We start from the raw sequence: 27,313 nt of genomic DNA on the forward strand, positions 1-27,313 counted from the left end.
TGTATGTTGTCATCCTTGTTAAATTTAAAATATCCAGAGATGACTGTTTGTTAAAAAGTAGAATTAAGAATTAAACTGTCCAATATTAGCTGGTTATCTTGTCTTTTAAAATTTAGGGGAATATAATTTACATAATTCTTATACCAAACACACACGCACACACACACCCACACATTACTTTTTATATGTTCATTGTAATATCAGGAATAAAAAGGAAAGCCGATATCCTAGAATCAAGTATTTTTATCAGTCAAAGACAATCCTTATTGATGCAAGCTTGTTCGGGTAGAATTCTTGAAGGGAAACATAGTTTTTTTAGAGCCTTCACTTTAGGATAGAAATAGGAGAAAAGCTACAGTGAAAAGGGACGTTGCCACGAAAGGGACTATACCCGAATTTTTTATGCATCGCTATTTACACTATAGTCCCTTATTTCTGTATTCATACACATTAAATACAAATAGTCTGAAGCAGAGGGGATAGTTTATCTCAAGAAAACTAAATTGTCTCAATAAAAAGTTAATTTTTCTATAACATACACTATAAACAATTATATATTGTTTCCACTATGATCAAACAAACATTGATTATGTTAAACCTGAGGGTAAAAAATCGCAAGTGCGAAAAAAACCTTCGAAATTAAAATCATTGAGCTAGAGAAAAAATCCTCCAATGAAAACATCTAATAATGTAAATGTAAAATTTTCTAGCGGTCCATTAAAATATGACTTTTTTTGAATATTGAATAGGTTTTAATAACTAAAATTTTAGAGGCAATTATTTTATCATGAGATGATCTATCCCTCCCTGGCTATAACTACAGACATAGAATTAGAACCAAGAATATACATAATAGACAATATACACAAAGAACAGAAAACTTGTAATGTCCAGGGATCTATAGGGATAAGACAATGGCCGAAAAATTGATGTACAACCCCAATGATGATATACAAAATTACCCCTTTCTGTAGATTATAATTAGTGGATAAAACGTTTGGACACTTATGAAGCAACCAATCAAAATTAAATAAAAAGTACCCAAAGTTGCTAAGCAAACGAAGAAAAAAACGTTATTATAAAACTTTGAGGACTAGTGTGATAAACGGACCAATGTTCCCTCCGTCTATGTGTAATGTCAGATTCTTAAAAGTTTATCAAATAAATCGGCAAACTGTTTTTTATGGCTTTTTGTTTAGATTGAGTTGGAGGAGTAGAGGGGGGGGGGGGGTGTGCTTCACCGATTTAAAATATTAAGCTTCTCTAAAAATAAGATAATCTAATTCAAAGAGACAATCAGACAAGCATTTTATATTTTATTAAAGTTTATTACTGGCAGTATAATTTTATGATATAAGTTAACTAAAAGGGTGGAAATTACTACCCCTCTTAGGTGTCCAAAACCCTAAACCCCTCCCAACATGGGTCTTCAACCTTTCAATACACCCCCCTAAACACCCAAAATGATGTAAGGGTAAAAAGGTCACACATCCCTCAAATTTAAGTAAGGTGTGAAAAAATTGAACTAACTATTTTGTATTAACTCTATTGGATGGAATATAAGTAGTAGTCATATGACGTGATAAATATGTTAACTCTAGTATATTAACTCTATTGTATGTAATATATGTTGTAGTCATATAACTCTATAAATATGTTCACTCTAGTATATTAACTCTATTTTTAGCAATATATGTTGTAGTCATATGACTCTATAAATATGTTAACTCTAGTATATTAACTCTATTGTATGTAATATATGTTGTAGTCATATGACTCTATAAATATGTTCACTCTAGTATATTAACTCTATTTTTAGCAATATATGTTGTAGTCATATGACTCTATAAATATGTTAACTCTAGTATATTAACTCTATTGTATGTAATATGTATATGTTGTAGTCATATGACTCTATAAATAAGTTAACTCTAGTATATTAACTCTAATGTTAGTAATATATATGTTGTAGTCATATGACTCTATTATAAATATGTTAACTCTAGTATATTAACTCTATTTTTAGTAATATATGTTCTAGTCATATGACTCTATAAATATGTTAACTCTAGTATATTAACTCTATTGTATGTAATTTATGTTGTAGTCATATGACGTGATAAATATGTTGGCTAAGCCATTCAGTCTTTAGTCAGAAATTTAAAACACAAGAAAATAGAAATTCATTCTTATTTCATTTGGATTTAATTTTTTTTGTTAAATTATGAGCTTAATTTTCTTTTAGTATCGGTGATACACTATGTATTACTAATGAAAAAGTGGGGGGCGATTTCTTTTGGGAGGGTAGGGGGTTTCAGTATTCTCCCCTAAAATGAATATAAATCTTCCTAGGACCAATAAGAAGATTCGCTGTAAAGTAGATCCATGTTAGTTTAGTGGTTAGCGGTTTTAAACAAGCTGAAACTTAATGATTAATTTATGCGGTTTTTTAGATGTGTAATCAAATCATGGTTATCTACATTTATCATAATATTTTTTTGGAAGGGTACCTTAGCCGTCAAATGGACGCAAATCATAATGTGCGGCCGTTTGCTTTTTTTGACTTACTGAAATCTAATACATAGAAGGCGCATAATTTGGAAAATATAATCTGAGCGGCGGCTGAAGATCTCTTAGATATCCGTATCTGCATTGATTTCTATCATATTTCTTTATACCATCATTATGCATGCTTATAATACATACACACATACAGGGTGTCCCAGATATTTCTATCATATTTCTTTATCTCCTCATTATGCATGCTTATACTATATACACGCATACAGGGTGTCCCAGATATTTCTATCATATTTCTTTATACCATCATATGCATGCTTATACTATACACACAACACATACAGGGTTTCCCAGATATTTCTATCATATTTCTTTATCCCACATTATGCATGCTTATACTATATACACACATACAGGGTGTCCCAGATATTTCTATCATATTTCTTTATCTCCTCATTATGCATGCTTATACTATATACACGCATACAGGGTGTCCCAGATATTTCTATCATATTTCTTTATACCATCATATGCATGCTTATACTATACACACAACACATACAGGGTTTCCCAGATATTTCTATCATATTTCTTTATCCCACATTATGCATGCTTATACTATATACACACATACAGGGTGTCCCAGATATTTCTATCATATTTCTTTATACCATCATATGCATGCTTATACTATACACACACCACATACAGGGTGTCCCAGATATTTAGATCATATTTCTTTATCCCATCATTATGCATGCTTATACTACATACACACATACAGGGTGTCCCAGATACTTATATCATATTTCTCTATACCATCATTATGCATGCTTATACTACATACACACATACAGGGTGTCCCAGATATTTATATCATATTTCTCTATACCATCATTATGCATGCTTATACTACATACACACATACAGGGTGTTCCAGATATTTCTATCATATTTCTTTATACCATCATTGTGCATGCTTATACTATATACACATACAGGGTGTCCCAGATATTTGTATCATATTTCTTTATACCATCATATGCATGCTTATACTATACACACATACAGGGTTTCCCAGATATTTCTATCATATTTCTTTATCCCATCATTATGCATGCTTATACTATAAACACACATACAGGGTGTTCCAGATATTTATATTATATTTCTTGATATAATTCATCTAAAACATTTAAAATCAAAGGTTTCAGAAAAAAAACAGTAAATGTTAGGCTTTTTATGGCCATTGGAAAAGGAGTAACCATATTTAAAGAAAAATTTAAATTGGCCACCCTGTAAAGAACACACACACATATACTGGACTAGTATAGGGTCATATTACTAATGACAGAGACCATGTAAACAATAAAAAAGGGCAACTAGATCATACATAAAGATATACATGGGACACCCTGTAAAACACACACACACACACACACACACACACACACACACACACTGGACTAGTATAGGGTCACATTACAAATAACAGAGACTATTTAAACAATACAAAAGGGCAGCTAAATCATAGATAAAGATATACATTGGACACCCTATAAAACACACACACAAGACTAGTATAGGGTCATATTACTAATGACAGAGACCATGTAAACAATAAAAAAGGGCAACTAGATCATACATAAAGATATACATGGGACACCCTGTAAAACACACACACACACACACACACACACACTGGACTAGTATAGGGTCACATTACAAATAACAGAGACTATTTAAACAATACAAAAGGGCAGCTAAATCATAGATAAAGATATACATTGGACACCCTATAAAACACACACACATAGGACTAGTATAGGGTCACATTACTAATGACAGAGACCATGTAAACAATACAAAAGGGCAGCTAAATCATAAATAAAGATATACATGGGACACCCTGTAAACACACACACACATAGGACTAGTATAGGGTCACATTACTAATAACAGAGACCATGTGAACAATACATAAGGGCAGCTAAATCATAGATTAAGGTATACATGGGACACCCTGTAAAACACACAAACACACACACACTGGACTAGTATAGGGTCACATTACTAATGACAGAGACCATGTAAACAATACAAAAGGGCAGCTAGACCTTAGAAAAAGAGATACATAATTCAGCTTCAATTTCTCTTCATTTAAATACATTTTAGACAAAAAAGAACAGTAAAATATTAAACAACTAATATCAGCATGGGAAGGGTCTATGAATTGTAAATAATACCGCTAAAAATGACCAACTTCTTCTTTCATTCGCTGGCTTGATAACTTTAAGTGATTGTTGCATCTCTTAAAGTTCTACTGATTTAGAAAAATTCATGACATATCTATCAAATCTTATGTTAAAAATTGCTTTAATTGTTACTTAGATGTGTTATTGCATAAATTTGCAGTCATATTTTTCAATTTTATTACATGTAAATTTGTAAAAACAATCAATCTTTCTAATTTGTTTTTTTAGTGGAGGTTGGGGTTTTTACAAGAAAAAATATGACCCATAAGAATGTTTAGCTTATTTACCGAACACTAAATTTCCTAACCCTCTGAGCCATCTCTCTAGCCTTTGTGGTGTTTATTCACTTCCGCATATTATCACATCAGCATCAGGGATCTAACGGGATAAGACAATGTTCGATTAATTGATGTACATCCCCAATAATGCTACACAAAATTACTCTTTCTTTTAAAATTAAACCAACGAATGAGAAAACGTCATTATTAAACTTTGGGGACTAGTGTAATAAACAGCCCAATGTCCCCTCTCTCCCTTGGTGTTATGGCAATGTGCGGTTTTGCTGATTTGCTAATGTTCTGCATGTGCGTAATTGTATTCATACCAGCCCTTACTCCCACCCTCTATTTGCCTTCTGAGGATAAATATTCACTTTATAGCTGATATATTTTCTACAGCATTTTTTCTAAAGTCAGATTTTACTTTGTTCGAAAGGAATCACAATTTCAATGCCAAATAATCAAACCAATATAAAAAGGCATATCCTATAATATAAGGAAGTAAGTTTTTTGTTTGTCTAAAGCAGAAGATCTCAGAAATTGCTGGTCCTTATCAGCTTTTGTTTTTAGGCAAGCATTATCTTCTATTATTCTGATATCCCCCATCCTTCCTCCAAATGCTAGGGGCGAAGCAGCTAATATTAATGGACCAATTGATTTTTTACCAATGTCTTGCCAATATAGTAACTACGATTTCAAGTTTATGTCTGATTGTCCTGGGAATCCTTTTAAATTTTAATTATAATTATATAAAATTTAATTATATTAATATTAATTGATTTTTTACCAATGTCTTGTTAATATAGTAAATACGATTCTTATGTTTACCGTATCGTTTCGTAAAATGAAAATTATTAAATATCAGACGAACATATTCTAACTGTAGAAATGGTGATTTTGACTGAATATCAGGACAATAAATACTCTATGACAGTAAAAGTGACGGCTAAAGACAAATAGTTGATGTTTTTATGTTTATGGTTCTCTAGTGCAATAGTTTACATACATACAGATATTTATCATAAACATTATCTATCATCTGAGAGGGTGGGGACACTGGGATGTAATTTTTCCTAGTACCCACAATTTTTTTTTCTCCTATTGCTTTAAAGTTTATCTTTTATTATTTTTCTCGCTTTATTCCGTTTTGGGTTGTAGTCAAATGATCTTATTATGTCAAAGTGTTCTTAATTATAACCAAATGTATATAAATGAACCTTTTTGTTTAAACTAGACGTCTCAAAATATTTCAATCAATAATTTTAATCAACAAATAGGGTAAAGAGATGGAAATCAATTTATCGTCCATTGTCTTGTTGATAAATATGTTCTGTCACACGATTTTATGAAAATTTGGGGACTATATAAGAAGTAGTTTTGTTTATTGCACATTATTTTATCGTCCATTGCCTATTACTTAATATCCCTGAGCTCTGATACAAAAAATTATAGTATCTCTTTTCTTACCTTTCGTTTTATTTGATTAATCACTCAGTTTTACTCTTCTAGTTTTATATTAAGATTATAATAGCAAACATTAATTTTAGTAGATTATATGTTAAAAAGATTAAACACATATAGTGTGAAACTAGCCATTGAAATTTTATCCAACGAACAAGATAACGCAATAACAAAACTTTTGGTACCATTATAGTTTAAAGTCAAATGTCTTCTCCATCACTGCTACTTAGTACACATGCCTATTTTTGTTTATTGTCATTCATATTGACTATAATATGTTATGATAATGTCGAACCTCGTAAAAGTGTCTGACTATGACGTCAGAAAAAATTAACAATTAACCAATGAGAGATCGCTTATATTTTACCATTGGTCAATTACAGTGAATACTGGCTTCTCATTGGTTAATTGTTAATTTTTTCTGACGTCATAGTCAGACACTTTTACGAGGTTCATAATATCACAATTTTGTACTGTAGGTAACAAAACACTTCAAGTAAAACTAGCGGTTGCAACCATAGCGTCTAGGGACTTTGCTATTAAAGTGGTAGGGAAGGACAGAAAAATGGCCTAAAACCATATAAAGACTTAAATTTAAAAATACAACAGCCTAAAACAATCACAGGGTCTATTTAAAGCTTCCCTAAAATGGAGAACTCAATCGGTTTAGTAGTTAAAATCTTGAGGTATTGACAAAATAAAAGCTTACTACTTTATATAGTAGAATATACGGAAATATAAATTTACTATGCCTCCCCCCCCCCCCCCCACCCCCCATTCTCATAAAATAACAATGGCAGGGACGCAGCCACTGCCAACAAAAATAGTGCCTAGTAGTATTGTGGTATCCGCCGAGGATAAATGGCAGACACCGGAGTTCAATTAGATTACGGCAGTGTGACAGACGTGGACACCCTACTATAGAGAAGCTACGCTTCTCTCAGTCATATCGTTAGTTTCAAAAACTAATTTACGGCTTCAAAATATTAAAATTGGTGCCAAATATTGCTAAATTCCCTAATTTTCATACTGGGGGTTAAACGTGTGAAAGAAAGGGGTTAAATAGGTATTTGATAAATATTGAAATAGCTATACATTTTCATACGGCCAGGATATCGTTGTAAATCACTAATTATCCCTTTCAAAAACTTAGCTAGACCGTTTAATTTTATTGGGCAATTTGAGTTTTTTAAAAAGTATTGGATTTCTCAAATAAAATAGCCTGTTCATATGATCACGGAACCTTCGCATATTACAAAAAAAAATTTCTAGCAAATTTTTTTTTTTGTTGAAATATACATGAAAAAAATTTAAATAGATATAAAATTTGTATAATAGATAAGATTTTTAACACTGAAAGGTTTTTTTACTTAATATTTACTTAATATGCACGTCATTATAAAGTATAAACATTGTTTACTGAAGCAAAATGTTGTCCAGATTAAATAGTGATTGTCAAAGAACCACTTTATCTTGTTTGACTTGTAATTTTACAGTTCGTATTTGTAAAGTAACGGCACTGCAAAAAAAAATTTATCTTCAGTTAAAATTTCCCTCCTTTTTATGAGGTTCTTATGATAATACTCCACCCCCCCCCCCCCCTCCCCTCTTTAACAGTTCATCTTAATAAACGGGTCAACATATGGGAGAGGGAGAGGATTAAGAATCAAATGAGAGATAAAAAACAAGTATGACAACTTCCTTAAAAGCAAAATAGTAGTACAAACAAACATTAACACTTGTATTTTGTCTGTTGTTATAACTGAATAATCAGAATATAAATGTTTAAGTGAAAACTAAATTATAAGTGAATATTATAGAGTTGCTATGCTTTCTAAATTGTACAATAGAACAATACTAACATGCCTAAATTCTAAAAAATCTATCTGTTCCAGATGTACAGACGGACGGACGTGCAACCAACCCCAATTATAGAAAAGAAAATTATGATAAGAGATATCAGTAAAGGACGGAGCGGCCTTGATTATAGAAAAGCTTCGCTTTTAAAAATTAGTCCTTAGAAACACATTCTTACAAAGGTATATCTAACATTGTCTCACATAAAAGTTAATTTTTAAAAGCGAAGCTTTTCTATAATTAGGGTTGGTCCGTCCATACGTCCGTCAGTCACTCCGTACGTCCGTCCGTAACGGATAGCTTTTTTTTGTTAATTTAGGCATGTTAGAATTGTCCTATCGATTACAAACTTTGCATGATGATTCCTGCAGTAATTAGGTAAGATTTAGAAAGCGTAGCAACTCTATAATCAATTTTGCATCGACTCTTATACATTTATAATCTGATTATTCAATTTTGACACTATACAAGTGTTAATGTCCGTTTGTCCTACCAGTTCAGCGCTTCGCTTTTATGGATGTTGTCATCCTTGTTGTTTCTATAAATGCTCATATTTAAACTTCCTATTGTATAGGATTATGGGGGGTGGGGTGTGTTCACAGGGTTTTTTAACCCCCCCCCCCCCATATTCAATTGAATATGATTTACTTTACAAGGCATAGGAAAAAAACAAGCCGTTCTTATTTTCTCTGCTCCCTTCCTGAACTACAAATGAATTCTTAAGAGCAACTTTTTTTATAGGGAGGGGGAGGGAGATTAGAATATAGAATTAGTTTTTTTCTTCGGCACCTCGGGGCTAAAAAAACTGGTTTTAATCTTATAATTGTACATTCTATATCCGCAGAAAGCCGTTTATAATACAATGAAAGAAATAACTATTATTGTCCATGTTTTACCTTTTACTTTTATTTTGGCAGAAAATAGTAGTAAATCATATTCAATTGGATATGGGGGGGGGGCAACTCTGTTTAACTTTAGCCAAATAAAGGAAATCGGAGGGTTTATCAACAAGGATGACAACATCCATAAAAGCGAATCAGTAGTACAAACAAACAATAACACTTGTAGATTGTCAAAACTGAATAATCAGAATATAAATGTATAAGTATAAACAGAATTATAAGTTAATATTATAAAGTTGTTCCACTTTCTTAATCTATCGGTTCTAGATGTACAGACGGACAGACGTGAAACCAACCCCAATTATAGAAAAGCTTTGTTTTTAACAGCAGTAGATATAATTAACACCCCTTCCCATAAATCTTTACAATAGGAACTTGATATGTTTAAATATGAGCAGTTTTAAAAGTTAAAAGAAACAAAATTTAACTTTTCACTTTATTAAGAAGCTTTATTGTTCATTGGTTCAGTGGTTAGTGAGATCCTTAGTTAGAGCATGACCTGGACCTTTCTAGGGAATAGGTAGAAAGCAATCAATTACAAATCTGCAAAATTAATCTTTTTTTTTAAATAGAATCTGTTTGTTTTGTATTGATTCTCTGCTTGTAAAACTTATATAATAAGCTTTTTTTAAGCGAAGCTTTCTATGATTAGGATCGTTCCGTCCGTTCAGAACAAATAGCTATTTTTTTTTAGCTAAAATTTAAATTGGATAGGGAAATGGGCGGAGATATGTTATATATAGAATCTGTACTTATACTTTTGTCTTTCCAACCCCTTCAGTATTCTCATGCAATAATTTTTGTATGCATTAAAACAGCTATTTTTTTAGAAAAATGTTTGAAATGGACATACGGACATTCTAATAACGAAAAGAGCTAACTGTTACAGACGTACAGACCGACTCTTATAATAGAAAAGAAGTTGAGGTTTTGATTTGAGCAAGGGGTCGAACTGGAAACCTTACTTTTAATAAAGCAGAGCTTTTCTATGATTAGAGTCGGTATGTCCGTCAATTACGGTTAGGTATGTCCTTTAAACAGTATTCTGTATTTAACAATTTTACAAAAAAATGACGTATGATTTTGTCAAAAATAATACAGTTATAAGTCCAATCAAACGAATGAGAAAACGTGATTATAAAAGGTTGGGTACCAGTATAATTTACACTTTACAGTCCATTCAATCCCTACTTGCCTTCCGGGTTTTTAAAAATGGACAAACAATGAAATAATATGAAATATACATGGATATATTGAGAAAGAAAATTTGTAGTTAATTTAGCTTGCTAACATAGAACTCGTTTATTGTTCATTAGTTCATCTAGTAGAAGGGGAGTGGGTAGATTGGGGGGTGGGGGGTATGGTTATTTTAGCCAGCTATGAGTTTCACTTTATCAGAATACATGAAAATATGATGCAGCATCCAAGTAATAATATTTCCGTTGTAGTAGCGCCTCTAAAATGGAATGGACACACACACAAATAATCTATGGTTCATACCCAGGAATCTGAGGGGATTAGAAAATGGACTTTGCATTGATGTACATCACCAAAAATTATAAATAAAAATCTATACAATATAAAACATTGGTTGAAAAGATTGGGCACTACAAGTTCGGACCCTACCAATCACAATTCAATTTTGTTAACCTACGAGTAAAAAAACTTATTAATAAAACTTTGAGTACTTGTGTCATTAATTATCAAATGTCCTTAACAGTGCAGTGGTCCTTTTTTGGGATAGTATCGGCTTTAAAATGGATTTATAATTACTTGGACATTACATCAGATTTTTATGTTCTATTAAAAAGTGAACTATTCGGCGGGCTAAAATTTATATCTCCCCCATTCCTCTTCTTTACCCCTTCCCTTCCATCCCGACCAACAAAAGTGAGGGAATATTGCAACCTAAATTTTTCTCTTCTTGTAGTCGATATAAACCAATAAAATTGCATGTTGACAAGGATATTGATCAGAGATCTAAATTGATAAGACAATGGCCGATAAATTGATGTACATCGCTAATATTAATACACAAATTTACCCCTTTTTTTACTACAATTACTACAAATACTCTTCTTATATTTATTTAAGTCTCGTTGTAAGTAAAAGATCCCTCCCCTCCCCCTATTATGATGTATGATATATGATGAATGATCATCGGTCAACTTTTGCTAAAAGAGATGGGGGGGGGGGGGAGTTCAGTATAGGTCAAATGAAAGTTACATCCTAAAGGGTATTATTTCCTTCCATCCAAAGTTGCAAGTCAAATATGAATATGAAGGGGGGGGGGGGGGTGAGGAATATTTTTAAGGTTTAATTATATCAACAAGGATCACAACATCCATAAAAGCGAAATGGTAGTACAATCAAACATTAACATAAGCATAAATGTATAAGTATAATCAAAATTATAAGTAAGTATTATATAGTTGCAACGCTAACCCACCCAACTCGAACTCTCATTGGTCTGTTTGTTTCGTGTCGTCGGACAGATTTTGCGCTCTCCTTGGTTAGGCTCGGAATTGGTAAAGTTAAAGCTAAGAAGATGTCTTTATTTATATTACTAGTAAGTAGTAAAGAGGAGGGAGGGGACTCGAGTATTATTATTATAAAGTCTCCTGTATTTATTTAAATGTATGATTTATGGGGATTAACCCTCGGAATATGGGGGGGGGGGGGGGGTGGTGGTAAGTAACTGGTAACATGATATTACGGTCAGCCAAGGTGTTCGTACAGAAATGTTGTAAGAATTATTCTTTAGAAAATTCAAGCTATATTTTAAATTTGAGAACTTAAGTAACTGATATAGATATTATATTAATTATTATAAAAAAAAATTTTGTTTGGTATATTAGATAAATAAATAGCTATTTCTGATCATTGATACATCAAAGTCAAGCAATATTTTGAAAAATTAAGTATCACATATAGATATTATAAAAAAACCTTTGGTTGGTATATTAGCTACTTCTGAATCTGATGCATCATTGTAACCCCCCCCCCCCCCCCCACGCCAGAATTCATTAACAATATATGTGCACCTGTTTCTCTACTTTGTGTGTGACTCACGTATAAGATATTTTAAGAAATATGATTGGGGGGGGGGGGGGGGGGTTACATAACATTTTTAAAAAATAATACATAATTAATAAATCTACAAAATCCTATTTCTTTATTTGAACTGACAAACACAACAGAACATAAAGTAACTGGAAAAGTCAAAAGATAAATTAGCAATAACAACTTTGGAGACTTTTTTTCTTTAATTGTGATTGGTTGGTTTATTAAGCATGAAATGCTGCCAAAATGGAAATAAAAAAACAAGCGAAATTAGCAATAAGAACTAAGATTAACTATCTTGATAATCTGGCTACGAGATTGCGTGATGCTATAAAAAAAAACTATTCACCAAACCTCTATTATTCAAGTCATAAAATTCTACTGAGGTCATAAACCTTATTCGTATGTTAATATTTTCCGGAATTTTTATGATTTTCTGACAATGTTTGACCGTAAAGATATGTGAACATATGTAGTATTTTACAAATACATCCCAAATCTAGCATAAGTTGACCCCTTCTCTCCGTATGAAAATGTTAACAGAGGTGTGAAGTCTCAATTTCCGGTCGTTTGAATATATCGGGGAATTTGTATATTTTTAGGGTTATTTTAGTATTTTGAAAATATTGAAAACAGTAACATTTCTCTACGAAATCACCCATCGTTTACGATTTTGAGTATGTTTTGAAAAATACTATAAACTAAAACTATCATTGGCTTCTCTAGCATTCACCAAATAATAATCAACATCTATTTCAGTTGTCACTTTATTGAAGGTCTAAAGAGTACTAAAGCTATATACAACAAACAATAATTACACAGATAGGAATAAATAATCATAACATAAAAGCATTATAATACATATACAATAGTCAGTTTGGGCAATAATGATCCCCCATCCCTGGAAAGGGTGGGGGGAATTAACAATGCAGCTTAACCATAATAAAGCTTGTCAGATTCAATCATTAATTTAAGGCATAGGGAGGGGGTCGACAGACCCCTTCCCCAGGACTCGGGGGAGGGCCTGTGGCCCTTCCCCGAACCCCGGACAGGGGTGCCATAGGCATGGCTCACGGTTGCCGAATACCACAGTATAATGGAGGTGAATAGTGTAATTTATCAAGTATTGATAAAATGTTATTTTGCCCATGAATACAGGGATAGGGCAACTGACAGTATATTAATCTTTTTTTTTCAACTGGAATGTACAAATGAAGCTCTTTATAGAAATTAAAAAATGACATCATATTCATACAATACAAATTGTCATATCCCTGAACCCCCGAATTGAGTCCAATATATCGATACTCACATTATAAAATTAGCAAACACCTTTTTTATTAGTAGCGAAGCTACTCTATAATTCGAAATGTCCGTCCGTCCGTCCGTCTGTCCGTCCGTCTGTCCGTCCGTGTAAGACAGAATAGGGGAAACGTGATTTTCTCGGCTCCTATTAAAGATAGACAGCTGAAATTTTTTGACAACATTCCCATTATTAAGAAGCACAATTAACTATAAAACATCAAGCGCGGTCGGACCCCTTTTTAGCAGGTTTTAGGCTATTTTTGTATGTTTCACATTTTTCTCCATATCTTCAGTGTTTATGGTCCGATTTTCAAAATTTTTTCAGTTATTGATATCAAAATTAAATTTCCTGTCGTTTACAGAAAACAACCATGACGACCACACTGCCATTTTGCAGGTTTTAGGCTATTTTTGTATTTTTCACATTTCCACCATATCTTCAGTGTTTATGGTCCAATTTTCAAAATTTTTTCAGTTATAGATATGAGAATTAACTTTCCCGTCGTTTAAAGAAAACATCCATGACGGCCAGACTGCCTTTTTGCAGGTTTTAGGCTATTTTTGTATTTATCACATTATTCTCCATATCTTCAGTGTTTATGGTCCAATTTTCAAAATTTTTTCAGTTATAGATATGAGAATTAACTTTCCCGCCATTTTGCAGGTTTTAGGCTATTTTTGTATTTTTCACATTTCCACCATATCTTCAGTGTTTATGGTCCAATTTTCAAAATTTTTTCAGTTATAGATATGAGAATTAAATATCCCGTCGTTTAAAGAAAACAACCATGGCGGTCAGACTGCCTTTTATCAGGTTTTTGGCTATTTTTATATGTTTTAAATATTTCCCCATATATTTGGTGTTTTTGGTCCAATTTTCAAACTTTTTTGGGATAAATACACTTTAAATCTACTTTTACGTAATTCCATCCACGATTTTTTGTGCTTCGCTACTTATGGATGTTGTCATCCTTGTTATGTTGTTGTTACGTGTATTTATATATTTACATTCTTTTATTATGCTGGTGTTAGTTTATACAAGGATGACAACGTCCATAAAAAGCTCTGAAACTGTAGGACAAATGAACATTAACAATTGTTGAGTGTCAGAACTAGATAATCAGAACATAAATGTATAAAAGTCAAAACAAAACTGTAAGCAAATTTTATGAAAAACTGAATACATTTTTAGGATTTGATTATAGAGATCATTCGCTTACAACATTGTACTTTGTTGTTCTAGGAATCAGTATTCCAAAACTTCGATCAATCGGATAATTATAGCATATAAAAACTTGTTGTTAAAAAAAGTTTAAAATCGTCAGGTTTAAAATGGACGTACCGACATTTTGGTAATGATAATAGAGTTGCTACGCTTTTTAAATCGTACTTAACTACTACAGGAATCACTATGCAAAGTTTGAAATCGATAGGACAATTCTAACAATTTTACATTTTCAGAGTCCATCTAATGTACTTGATAGAAAATTTTTGGTTTAGAAGCCATACTGTAATAGTGATTCCTTAGGACGATTAAGTAAAATATGAATATAAATTAAACTTATCTATTTTCAGATTTCCGCTTGTGATAAACGAGTCCGAACCGTCCGTCCATCTGGCAGTAAAAGCTCATGCTCCAAACCTGGTTCAGTTTGAAGGATGGGTACACAGGTAACAACCTGGCTTAGTAAGGATGGGTACACAGGTAATGAGATTCTTCTTGGGCAGGTGTTGGGTTTGAATCTCCGTCAAAAACAAACATCGTCTTAGTAACTGACTTGAAAATGTTACATATTAATGCGAAAATTTAACAGTAGCATTTAGGGTAATGCCTTAGAACACGAAATGGTACAATTATTCTCATTGCAATGTAAGTACTTTGTGACAAAAGTCGAGTAATAAAAGGGGCTGATTTTCTCTCAATACTTTAACCAAAAATTATCAAAAACCGTCCCATAAAAATGTCTTATTAATTGTTACTATTGTTTGGTTATTATTGGAATCATGTTATTTTGTTAGGTGTGCCTAGCTAAGATATAGATTACTAGCAGGGGGGGGGGGGTCATATTTATCTAGGGGCTATCACCCTCCCTAAAACTAAGTGCAAAACCTACCATGGACCTATAAGTAGCTTCACTCTAAATGAGACTCATATCTATTTAGCAGTTATTGAGATATTTTGCTATAGACAAAAAAGTTTTACTACTTACTAGGTATACCTATTTACTATTTAAATATATTTAGGTTTGATGATATGGAAAAGTACATGAGAGACAAAGGATATGGAGCACACGCAGTCGCTTATTTTAAGGTACGCTTTTTTTGAGTGTTAAAATTATTTTTTTTTTTCGTAGTTATTTTAAGGTGCGCCTTTTTTGAGTGTTATATCTAATTTAGAAAGTAGTGTAGCAATAACAAGCTTTCCATATAAAAGTTATTTCAAGGTTACACTTTTTGAGTGTTATCATTAGATCATAACTAGCGCAGCAATAACAAGCTTACTTCTATGGTTGTTATGAAAACGGAGTAGTCGCCTTTTTTTGAGTGTTATTAGATCCTTAAATTTTGAACTTTGTTAACTTACTTTTACGTGCAAACGGACGTTTAGAAAAAAAATAGTATAATATTGAAAATTAGAATTCATAAACATTTTAAATATTTAGGCTTGTGTCAAATATTTGTTGATGTCAGATTCTAGAAACGAAATGCAGGATAAATTTAGGTAAATTAAAAAAATATGTTTATTAATAATTTAATTTATTTAAAATCCTCTAAATTTTCGTGAAAAATCTGTAAATGCTATTGTTATTGACAGCATTAAAAGGCAATTGTAACTGAAGATTGCTATAATGCATGAAACATGATGATTTACAAATAATCTTTTGATATTCATTCTATGTAGTTTATACTTTATATATGGTAATTTTATATATCAAAATTAATGGATCATTGCATGGTTTGAATTTTGCTAAAATCTCGCCATAAATGAAGACGTTTTTAAGGGTTACTTTAGCTGCTATGTCAGGCATTTGTCGTTAATATTATAAGTTTGCCTTCACGTCTGAATACGATCAATATATCAGGTGGATTCAAACCAATATGAAATAAAATTTTAGTTTATAGTAATTGTCCATGGAAACGTAAATAAAAACAAACATCATGCTTTGTTAGCCTTTGCCTTTGGAATCCAATTGACAGCAAATTGGAAATCCTCTTTTTTAAATCCGCGGATAATCAAACTGTCTATTAAACCAAATAAAAAATTAATATTTTAAAACTTTTGCTTTCATGGAAATTTGTTTTCTTGTTTAGGAAAGAATTTGAAGGAATTTGGCCACGAGACTTTATCAACTATTTCAGGAAAAAAATATGTTTTACGTGGAATTATTTAGATTAAATTTTCCTTCTAATATTCTTTAGTTTACCCTTATTTTCAGCGGTTACGCCCCTAGATTCATCTAGAAGAAAATAAGAGAAGGGTATGTGGTAGAAGGGGGGGGGGGGGGAGTAGGGTTGAGTCGAACCACTTTTAATTTTGGTTTTAAAATCTATGGGCGATTTCTTGTGAAGGGTTTAGCAACATCCCCTAAATAGTTAAAACCTTCCCATGACCTTCAAAAAGCTTCGCTTTGAAGGAGTCCCATATCGGTCCAACTGTTACTCAGACCTTAAGATACACACAAACAGACCTATTACCTCTCTAGACATGTATGCCTATTTACATAAGAAGTCAATCTATCTAGAATTTTAAGCAAATATTTAAGTGATTGTCGATTTTATGACAATAGATTTATAGTATACATATATGTATATACAGAAAACTACCTGCACCCCTTTTCCAATGACATTTTTCGTCTTCTATCAAATTGTTGTCTGTTACTTGCCTGTGTTAATATTCTCGGCACTATTAGTTGATTTTCAAAAACCTAATTGAGAGTCGGCACAAGGTCCTTGGATATACATTGGGATGTACAGTTATTTTAACCCATTCCCCCTCTAGTGTTTTACTCTAATATTATGATTAATGAAATGTGAACATATTTAAATTAAAGGGAGAGAATACTACCAAAAGTAAGTATATTATATATTTTATTCGTTGCAAAACTACTTAACAAGTCATATTTGTCTGTCTGTCGATCTGTATGTCTGTTTGTAACACTTGTGTAATTAATTATGTTTCTGGTAAATTTCCTCCTATTTTAATTAGGAAAGGATTTTTTATCTGACCAAAAAAATATTTTGCCTCCATCTCTTCGACAGTTAAAATTTTTTTTTTGCTGAATAATGAATATTTTGATGTAAATTATGTTTTATAAATCCCTTAAGAGATATTTTTTTTGTTAAAAATTTTTCAGAACTTAATTAAGTGTTTTTTCATTGTTTCATTGAAATTTTAATGACTTTTCCTCAAAAACAAACAAAATATACCCCCCCCCCTACCTCCCTCTTTTTGATTTATTTAAAAATTATGGTGAGAACTTTCTTTGCTCAACAAGGCACTTTCAGGTAAAGCGCAGAATTTTTCTATGACATTGATGAATATTTATTTAGGCGAACAGACTTGGAAAGTGGGCACTGGGGGAACATCATGTATATGATGAAACTTTCTTTAATCATGCAGGTAAACATCATTCAGTATCAAACCGGTTTAAAACAGAGGTAGATTCTTAAAAAACTTTTTGGCTCACTGCCTCTCTAAAATTAGTGAGTGCGCTAAAATATTTTTTTCATCAATTTTTTTAGCGAGCCTCACTAATTTTAGTGAGGTAGTGAGCCAAAAAGTTTTTTTAAGAATCCACCTCAGATAATTGGCAAGGCGTTAACAAAAGCACTGGAACTTATTTTGACTACCGAAACCCCATCTTAAATAAAAAATGGCCCTTTCTTTCTTTAAATTATAGGGATTTGAGGGTATAAGGCAATGGACGATTATTTATGCACATTGCCAATGATGGTAATTAAAAAAAAACCTTCTATAGGCAAAAGTTTGCAAAAGTTTGATACAACCAATCAATGTTAATTAAATCACCTAAATTTCGACGCAACCCAATCTTTCCCACTTTTGTATTAATTTTGTTGGAACATGATTCCATTTACGTCATATTTTTCTTTCCCGAAAAAGGGAAGGGGGGAAGAAAATCTCTTCAAAAGAGATGGGGAAAACCCCCTTTTCTCCCATCTCTTTTTTTCTTCCCCCTTCCCTTTTTCAGGAAAGAAAAATATGACTTAACTGGAATCATGTTCCAACAAAATTAATACAAAAGTGGGAAAGATTGAGTTGCGTCCTAAATTTCGTAAGGCAACGAACGTGAAATATTGTTTTGGTTTTACTGAATAATTGACAAAGACCAAATTGAGTAAAAAATTATCCATGTGAAGTCATAGAAATGCGGGATTATCCATCACTTTTTTAGAGGTTTTCTTTCCCACTTCTCCTCTCATTTTTATGACGTCACATGGATCATTTTTGACACAATTTGGTCTTTGTCGAATGATTTAAATCAGTTTGACTTTGACAACGTGTTTGATTTATATAAAAATAAATACCTCTAAATAAAAAGCTTTATGTGAATTTTTGCCTTCTATAAAGTACTAGATAACAAAATCTAGATAACCCTTTCTACATTCATTTGTATTGAATAAATAATTATATATTGAAATTCTTTATATAGCTGTATAGATTGACATTTCAAATTATTTCTTAATGTCAGTTTAAAGGTTTTACTTTGAATTCAAAAGAAAATTTCTTGCTTTATATTTTTGACATTTTAAAATTGTTCCTTATATTTTATGACAACTTGAGGCAAAATAATAAATAATTACTTAGTTACACAAGTTAAAGAGAATTTTATTAAATTAATTAAGCGACTACCTCCTAGAGTCCTCTAGAAGCACGAAATTATTTTTATTCAATCTTTGTTAAATTTTTTCGCCGTTAGATGGGGTTAATTATATGTTTTTTTGCGATTTCTCTTGGGAGGGTGGTAGTACCGTCCCAAAAAATAGCTATAAACCTTTCAAGGGCCTAAGAGAATCTACACTGTAAAATAAAACCATATTAGTAAAACCGGTTATCAAATCCTTACACACAGACAGACAGAGATCCTGTTACTTTATTGTGAGGATTAAAATTGTTATTTCTATCCTATTATATAAAGTAGTAATCGATTTTTGTCTGTCTCGAAGGATCTCGCTAACCACTAAACCGATATTGTTCTCTTTTACAGTGAAGCTTCTTATAGGTCATGGGAAGGTTTTTAACTATTTTTGGGAAGGGTGTAGACTTTTCCCCCTCCTAACTTAAGTGTCTCTAGAGGCTTCTAGGGGCGTAGCCGCTAGTATGACATACACTTTTTTCAAATATAAGATAACCCCAGAGTCTAGAGGCTAGTTTTACATCTACTAGTCCTAATAATAATAAAGTAAAAGGATCTTTCTATTTGTACCAAAAGATCTCGCTAACTGCTGAACCGATGTGGTTCTCCTTTACAGGGTAGCTACTTATTGATACTCTAAAAGTTTATTTCTATTTTGGGGGAGGGTACCTCCCAAGAAAAATCGTCCCTAGAAAAAATTTAGCACCCACCCAAAAAACATCAAACCCAATTTTTTTTCTTTTTAAATCTAAAATAAAGAATTGAATGATTTCAATTCCCCCTCATCAAGTGCCCTTAAAGGCTTCTAGGGACGTAGCCACTAGTCCTATTTTATAAAGTAGTAAGTTTTTTTTGTCTGTTGCGAATGATCTCGCTAACCGCTGAACTGATATGGTTCTCCTTTACATTATAGCTTCTCATTAGTCCCAGTATGGTTTTAAGCTATTTTTTTATAAAAAAAGTCGTTGTATGATTTTAAGTTATTTTTCTGCACTTTCATATTCATACAAATATCCCTAGATACTGGGGACGCAGCCTATATTGGATATATACAGCAACTAAAACCATGTACTAAAATGTTAAAATTTATGTAATGTTGAGCTATAACGGAAAACATTGATAAAAACCGCCTCAGAAGTGCAAACCCATAAACTAGAAACTAAATTTTTTCTTGGCTTTCTTCTTCTTGTTTGATTGGGGGTTGTTAAAACAAATTTTAGTAGCGCAGCTACTTTTAAACTTATCCGTTTGTACGACATAATTGTTGAAGTACAAATGTTAAAATTCATACTATTATTATTAATGTTGCCCATAAGCTTATTTTTAATCGTCTTATTGTGATGACATTTTTACTGTATATTATTTTACTTTCTTTTTGCATTTTGTCTTAACGAGATGTACTAAAATATTGCTTATTCTAAAAAGCAAAGCTTTTCTATAATTATGGTCGGCCCGTCCATCTGTACGTCCGTCCGTCACAGTTAGCTCTTTTCGTTAATTTAAACAGGTTAGAATTGTCCTATCGATTTCAAACTTTGCATGCTGATTTTTATAATAGTTAGGTACGGCTTAGAAAGTGCATCAATTCTATAATCGTTACCAGAAAGTCCGTACGTCCATTCAAAACAAGCTGAATTTTTTACTTTTTTGACAACAAATTTTTGAGTCTTTGTCTTGATTCCGAGGATTGTATTGTACAGCACACTGTAAAAATATTTACTACTGGGTTAAAAGTTGCAAACAAACAAATAAAAAAGGCGGTTAAATCCAGGGATCTAAAGGGATAAGACAAATAACCCTTCTGTAGATTAAGATAATAGGTTGAAACGTATGAACACTCAACTTAATGAACCAACCAATCGAAATTGTTTAGACAACGAATAGAAAAAAGTTATTATAAAACTTTGGGGACTAGTGTAATAAACAGCCTACTGTCCCCTCTCTCTCTCGGGGTAAATTTTATCTTTTCGGATCGAAAATAAATCATGCCATTCAAAATTAGGTGTTTTGGCATAAATGGATGAACACTGTAATAGTGTCTGACTGATTATGACGTAACAAAAAAAAATTAACCAAAGAGAGGCCGTTATTGACCAATGGTAAAATTTATAGTGGCCTCTCCTTGGCTAATTTTTTTGTTACGTCATAATCATTCAGACACTATTACTGTGTTCTAAATGGATGCGTTGGACTGTCAATTTCACTGGTACCCAAAGTTTTATAACACCGTTATCCTATTCGTTGCCATAACAACTTTTTATTGTGTTATTGATCAATTCCAAAGTTTTCAACTAAGGATTTTAATCTACAAGAGGTAATTTTGTTTATCATTATTGGGGATGTACATAAGTTTATCATCTATTTTCTTATCATTAAGATTCCTGGCTTGATACAGATATTAGACCTAATTCTTAAGTGTAATGAAAGAGAGGATTTTTTTTTATAGTGTAGTATAAATTAGCATGCAAATTTTTGTACCACAAATTTGGTAAAATTCTCTTGAATATTTGAATATTTAGACAAAAATTTTACAATACTATTTCTAAATTATTTCTTAATTAGAATACATTTATTTTCAAATTCCAAATTTGGATTGAAAAAATACTTATCTATTTCAAATTATAATTTTAAAAACTCAAAAGTTTTTGCGGAATTTTTCTAAATGGCAAAAAATATGCCTTCGAATCATAAAAGCTAATCTGTGTAATTAATGCATTCATGTATTTAGCTGAACTTAAAAGGGTTACATAGCATTCAAATCAAGTATCTAACTATAATTTTGTTTAGGCTCTCCACAAGAAAGATTTCATATGCGTTGCAATCAATTTCACAGATGGGACACTCTCTCCCTACCTCAACTATTTCAGGTAAACTAAATGATAATACTAGTGGCTACGCCCCGAGAGGTCTCTTGATAGAACGGGAGGGTAGGAATAAGTATGCACTCCACTTTCAGTTTTAATTTTCAAAAAAAGGCCTAAAAATTGGGGGAGGGGGGGGGGTGGTTTACAGAACGATTTCTCTTGGGAGGTTGGAGTTACCCTAACTCCAAAATAGTTATGAACTTACATTGGACATATAAAAAGCTTCACTTTAAAGGAGCCCAGCAAGCACAGAACCCCCCTTCCCCCCTATTTTTTAATAATCTTACTTTTTACCTGTGATATCTGTACCCAACCTAATCTGACATAAAGTAAAACAATCCCACCCCAATTTTTTTTCAAATTATTTCAAAAAAGGGTGAGGGGCTTGGGTTTTCTGTGCTTCACTAAACTCTTTGAGAGAAACTACTTTTTAAGTTTTTTAATATATGTTCACTAATTTTTTTTGTAGACATTTTGATTGTTTCACAAATAGGGAACTTACAGATAGAATATAATAAAGATTAAATAGATTTTATTTGCTCAAAACAGCAATTAAAGGATAAATTAGATTTGCTTTATATTTCTTTGAAGACTTTTTGATTAGAAATTTATATTTCAGGGCTGTTATCTGTTGTTCTGCTTCTATGTGAATGAATGTAGCAGGGGCAAAGCAGGACAGGGAATATTTGCTATACACCCAGGTACACACATAGTATTATACACCAGGGTACACACCTAGTTTTATACACCCAGGTACACATCTAGTATTATACACCCAGGTACACACATAGTATTATACACCCAGGTACACATCTGGTATTATACACCCAGGTACACACCTAGTTTTATACACCCAGGTACAGATCTGGATCTTGGACAAAGTAGCTTCGTACAAAGTAGCTTCGGACAAAGTAGCTTCGGACAAAGTAGCTTCCGGACAAAGTAGCTTCCGGACAAAGTAGCTTCCGGACATTTACTTAAGAAAAGTAGCTTCTTGTGGATAAATAGAAAAAACCTCCTAAACGACAAACCTCCTAATGCGACATCTTTTAAGTAAAACCCCCTAAAAACTTTTCAAGTGATATCACATTTATTAAGTGTGAGGTAAGGGTCGATATTTTTAATGCAAGGTTGTATCGGGTTCGAAACCATGCCGTTGGGTAGCCAACACAGACTTTGGGACAACTGTCGGACGGATTTTTAAATTTCACCCTGTAGACAAAGTTATTCAAGAAAGAAATTTCGGTTTTGAATTTCGTCCCTGTGTGTTTTATCGCCATATTGGATTTTATTGTTCAACTTTTTTAACAGCAGTGGTGGATTTTATCCTTAAATTTGGAAGATTTTTTTATTTAATAACTTTTGAAAAATTTTAGGACGTTTTACTTCAGAAATGTCTACACAGAAAGAGAGACATAGAAAAAGGCATAAAGACAGACATAAAGACAGACAAATAGACAGACAAAATGACAGACAGACAGACAGAAAGGCGGACAGAAATTGTAAAAATTTGAAAAAATGTTAAAACGAATTAAAAATTATAAAAAAATCGCCGAACCCTTTTTAGTAAAATCCACGATCCACTTTTTGTTAAAATTGTTAAAGTTTTGTCTTTCAATAAAATTAGAAGTTAATGTACATTAAACATTCTTACATAGGTTAGGTTAGGTTAGGTTATAGGCAAGGGGGCCGAGCGCCCGCGGCTAGGCAGGCCAGGGGGCCGAGCGCTGCGGCCATAACCTTTATTACTATTAGAAGCTACTTTTCTTAAGTAAATGTCCTGAAGCTACTTTGTCCGGAAGCTACTTTGTCCTGAAGCTACTTTGTCCGAAGCTACTTTGTCCGAAGCTACTTTGTCCGAAGCTACTTTGTCCAAGATCCACAGATCTAGTATTATACACCCAGGTACACACCTAGTATTATTTACACCCAGGTACACACCTAGTTTTATACACCCAGGTACAGATCTAGTATTATACACCCAGGTACACACCTAGTATTATTTACACCCAGGTACACACATAGTATTATACACCCAGGTACACACATAGTATTATACTCCCAGGTTCACACCTAGTATCATATAAATGTAGCAGGGGCAAAGCAGGATAGGGAATATTTGCTATACACCCAGGTACACACATAGTATTATACACCCAGGTACACATATGGTATTATATGAATGCAGCAGGGGCAAAGCAAGACAGTAAATATTTGCTTTACACCCAGGTATGCCTAGTATTATTCACTTAGGTACACACACACACCTAGTAGTATACACCCAGGTACACACCTTTAAGTACACACCCAGTATTATATGAATATAGCTGGGGCAAAGGAGGACAGGGATTTTTTTTCTGTACACCCAGGTAAAATAGTTAAAATAGTTGACGTCTCTTCTGTTGATTTTAAAAATTCTTTTTAATTTATTTATTTTTTGCTGTAAATTTCAATTGCTTTATATTTTAGATTTGAAGCCGTTGTTTTGCGAAGTGCTACCTGAAAACTTGCCTTATAATCGGTGTCCAAATCCTTCCAATATTGTAGACTATCTTCATGCAAGGTTAGTATAGTTGCTACTCTATGACTAGGGCATTTTAGTAAGTTTGTACATGAGTCCTTTTTCATGGTAAGTTTACAGAAGAACTATGAAAAATTCTTTGTTATTAGCATTTCTAAAAAAAATATTTTTATTGTTCATTTTCACCATGAAAGATATTGTCTGATCGTAATTACTGTACTTATGGATATAAATGTCCTTGTTTAATCAAAATATATAATATAATATTTATATTATAGAGAAGCAGCTCAAAGAAACTCATCAAATCCCTCACTACACGCCTCCCTTCCCCTTCCAACTTCCACATTCTCCTCCCTCCCCCCACACATGGAGGGGGTGCTGGGTCCCAGCAGTCTGCCCGCCCCTTCTCACATGGAGGGCTCCCTGGCCTCACAATACCTGGGGGGCGGAGCTTCTGGAGGGTCTGGAGGCAAGGGGGGAAGAACTAACCTAAGCTTCCAAGAAGATTTTATCACAAATCAACAAGGTAACAACTAATTTTGCCTGGTTTTGGACATTTAATATCAAGGTACAAAATCTTAGCGATCTAAAGGGATAAGACAAAGGCCGATAAATTGATATCCATCCTCAATGATGACACAATAATTGCCTCTTCTGTAGTTTAAAATTGTAGTTGAAACGTTTACACACTCAACTTAATGCATCAACCAATCAAAATTCAACAAAGTCCCCAAAGTTGTTAAGCCAACGAATAAGAAAACGTTATTTTAAGACTTTGGGAACTAATGTAATTAATAGCCTATGGTCCCTTCTCTCTCTGACAAAATCTAGTATTATCTAAATTCTATAAATTAAATAAAATTTAACTTTTAGAGTATTATTATCTTTTTGTCTCTTTTCTTAACCTTCACGACATCTCGTCTCTGGTATAATCACGTTTTTTGCTAGTGTTGCATTTACCACATCCCATCCAAATTATTTTTTAAAATATGCAAAGACCTTAAATTTGGCGGGGCTCAGTGAGGCAAAAACAAAGCGTGGTACTCTTATGAAGCCCAATCTGAAGGGATAATCAGAAATAGATCAATTACATTAGCGAATATGGGGGTTATGGGGGTCCACCAAAGAAAAAAGGGGATTTGTTCCCCGTCTCTTACTTGTTTTCATTTACCATTCAGAAGAATAGGTGTTTTCTCAATTCCGCTTAATGTATCACCTAATCAAACTTCCATGATTACAAATTGCCTCTTTACCTATGCTTCTCGAACCACTATTAACTACCTAATCTAAGTTATATAGCAATAGCGACTTGATATGGGGGCAATTTCTCTAGGGAGGGTGGTGGTACCCAAACTCAAAATAATTATAAACTTCCCAAGAACCTATAAGAAGCTACACCGAAAAGTAGAACCATAAAGTTTCAGCGGTTAGCTTGGTCCTTTCGTACACACAGACAGACACAAATCCTGTTAATTTTATTCAAGGATTTTATTGTGTGTTGTGCAACAATTAAACTCTCTTTGGATGTGACAACAGGGGGAAGTGATATAACACCACAAGAAATAAATTGGCAATACATTAGACAATCTAAATTAGAAATTAATCTCACAAGGTAGACACACATACACACACACACACACACACACACATACATACACTCACAACAAAAAAAACAATTAACAATAGCTCTTATGTCTTATTCTTTTCAATTATAAACTAAGCAACTAGGGGATCTTTATTTGATAGGGAAAGTTAAAGAGGCAGAAAAATAGCCTAAAACCAATTCAAAGATGTAATAGGAAGACAACGAAAGTCCCTCAATTATGTCATAAAAATAAGGGATGAGGAGAGGAGGAGTGGGAAAGAAAAACTCTAAAAAAGAGATGGATAATACCTCGTTTTTATGACATAACATGCTGATTTTTTTAGGGACTTTCTTCGTCTTCATGTAATAGCCTAAAACCCTCCCGAGTGCTATATAAATGAATATTACCTGAAAGGTACTGAAAAATAGGGTTGTATTAAAATGCTCATTCGTTAACTTGAAACATTCCATACTTTGGATAATTCTTTATTGTTGTTATAGATTTTCACTGTCTAAACTTTTCAACCAAATAAGCATAATCTACGTTATATAATTGTGTATTAAAATAAGAGTTTATATCGATTGTCTTATCCCTGAATACTTTATGACATAATTGTCCTTATTTATAGTTTTATCTAGAGGCGATGTATTCGAATGGGTAAGGAGTATGGGCAGAAAATAATAGCTTGAAACCACCCCAGATGTTAAATCTAAAAATAAAATTACCTAAAACCAATCCCGGACAAACTTGAAGATTTCCTAATAGAAGGAACTCAATCGGTTAGTAGTTATCGAAATATTAAGCTACAGAGAAATAAAAACCTTA

The 27,313-nt window shown here is 32.7% G+C and overlaps 1 protein-coding gene across 4 annotated transcripts in view; it reads left to right on the forward strand.

Moving 5' to 3' along the window:
* Positions 1-27,313, forward strand: part of LOC145321806 (uncharacterized) — a 163,199-nt gene that overhangs the window by 84,826 nt on the left and 51,060 nt on the right. For all 4 annotated transcript variants that reach the window (XM_080163426.1, XM_080163428.1, XM_080163429.1 and 1 more), the window contains exons 22-31: positions 15,217-15,312; positions 15,886-15,952; positions 16,305-16,363; positions 16,954-16,999; positions 17,692-17,712; positions 18,193-18,262; positions 22,305-22,384; positions 23,001-23,082; positions 24,851-24,944; positions 25,181-25,428. In XM_080163426.1, the coding sequence (XP_080019552.1) occupies positions 15,217-15,312; positions 15,886-15,952; positions 16,305-16,363; positions 16,954-16,999; positions 17,692-17,712; positions 18,193-18,262; positions 22,305-22,384; positions 23,001-23,082; positions 24,851-24,944; positions 25,181-25,428 (863 nt within the window). The remainder of the gene's footprint in view (positions 1-15,216; positions 15,313-15,885; positions 15,953-16,304; positions 16,364-16,953; positions 17,000-17,691; positions 17,713-18,192; positions 18,263-22,304; positions 22,385-23,000; positions 23,083-24,850; positions 24,945-25,180; positions 25,429-27,313) is intronic.

Source organism: Acartia tonsa, chromosome 6 (genome assembly GCF_053477335.1).
Source record: "Acartia tonsa isolate MP-2025a chromosome 6, ASM5347733v1, whole genome shotgun sequence".
In the NCBI taxonomy this organism is placed as follows: domain Eukaryota; kingdom Metazoa; phylum Arthropoda; class Copepoda; order Calanoida; family Acartiidae; genus Acartia; species Acartia tonsa.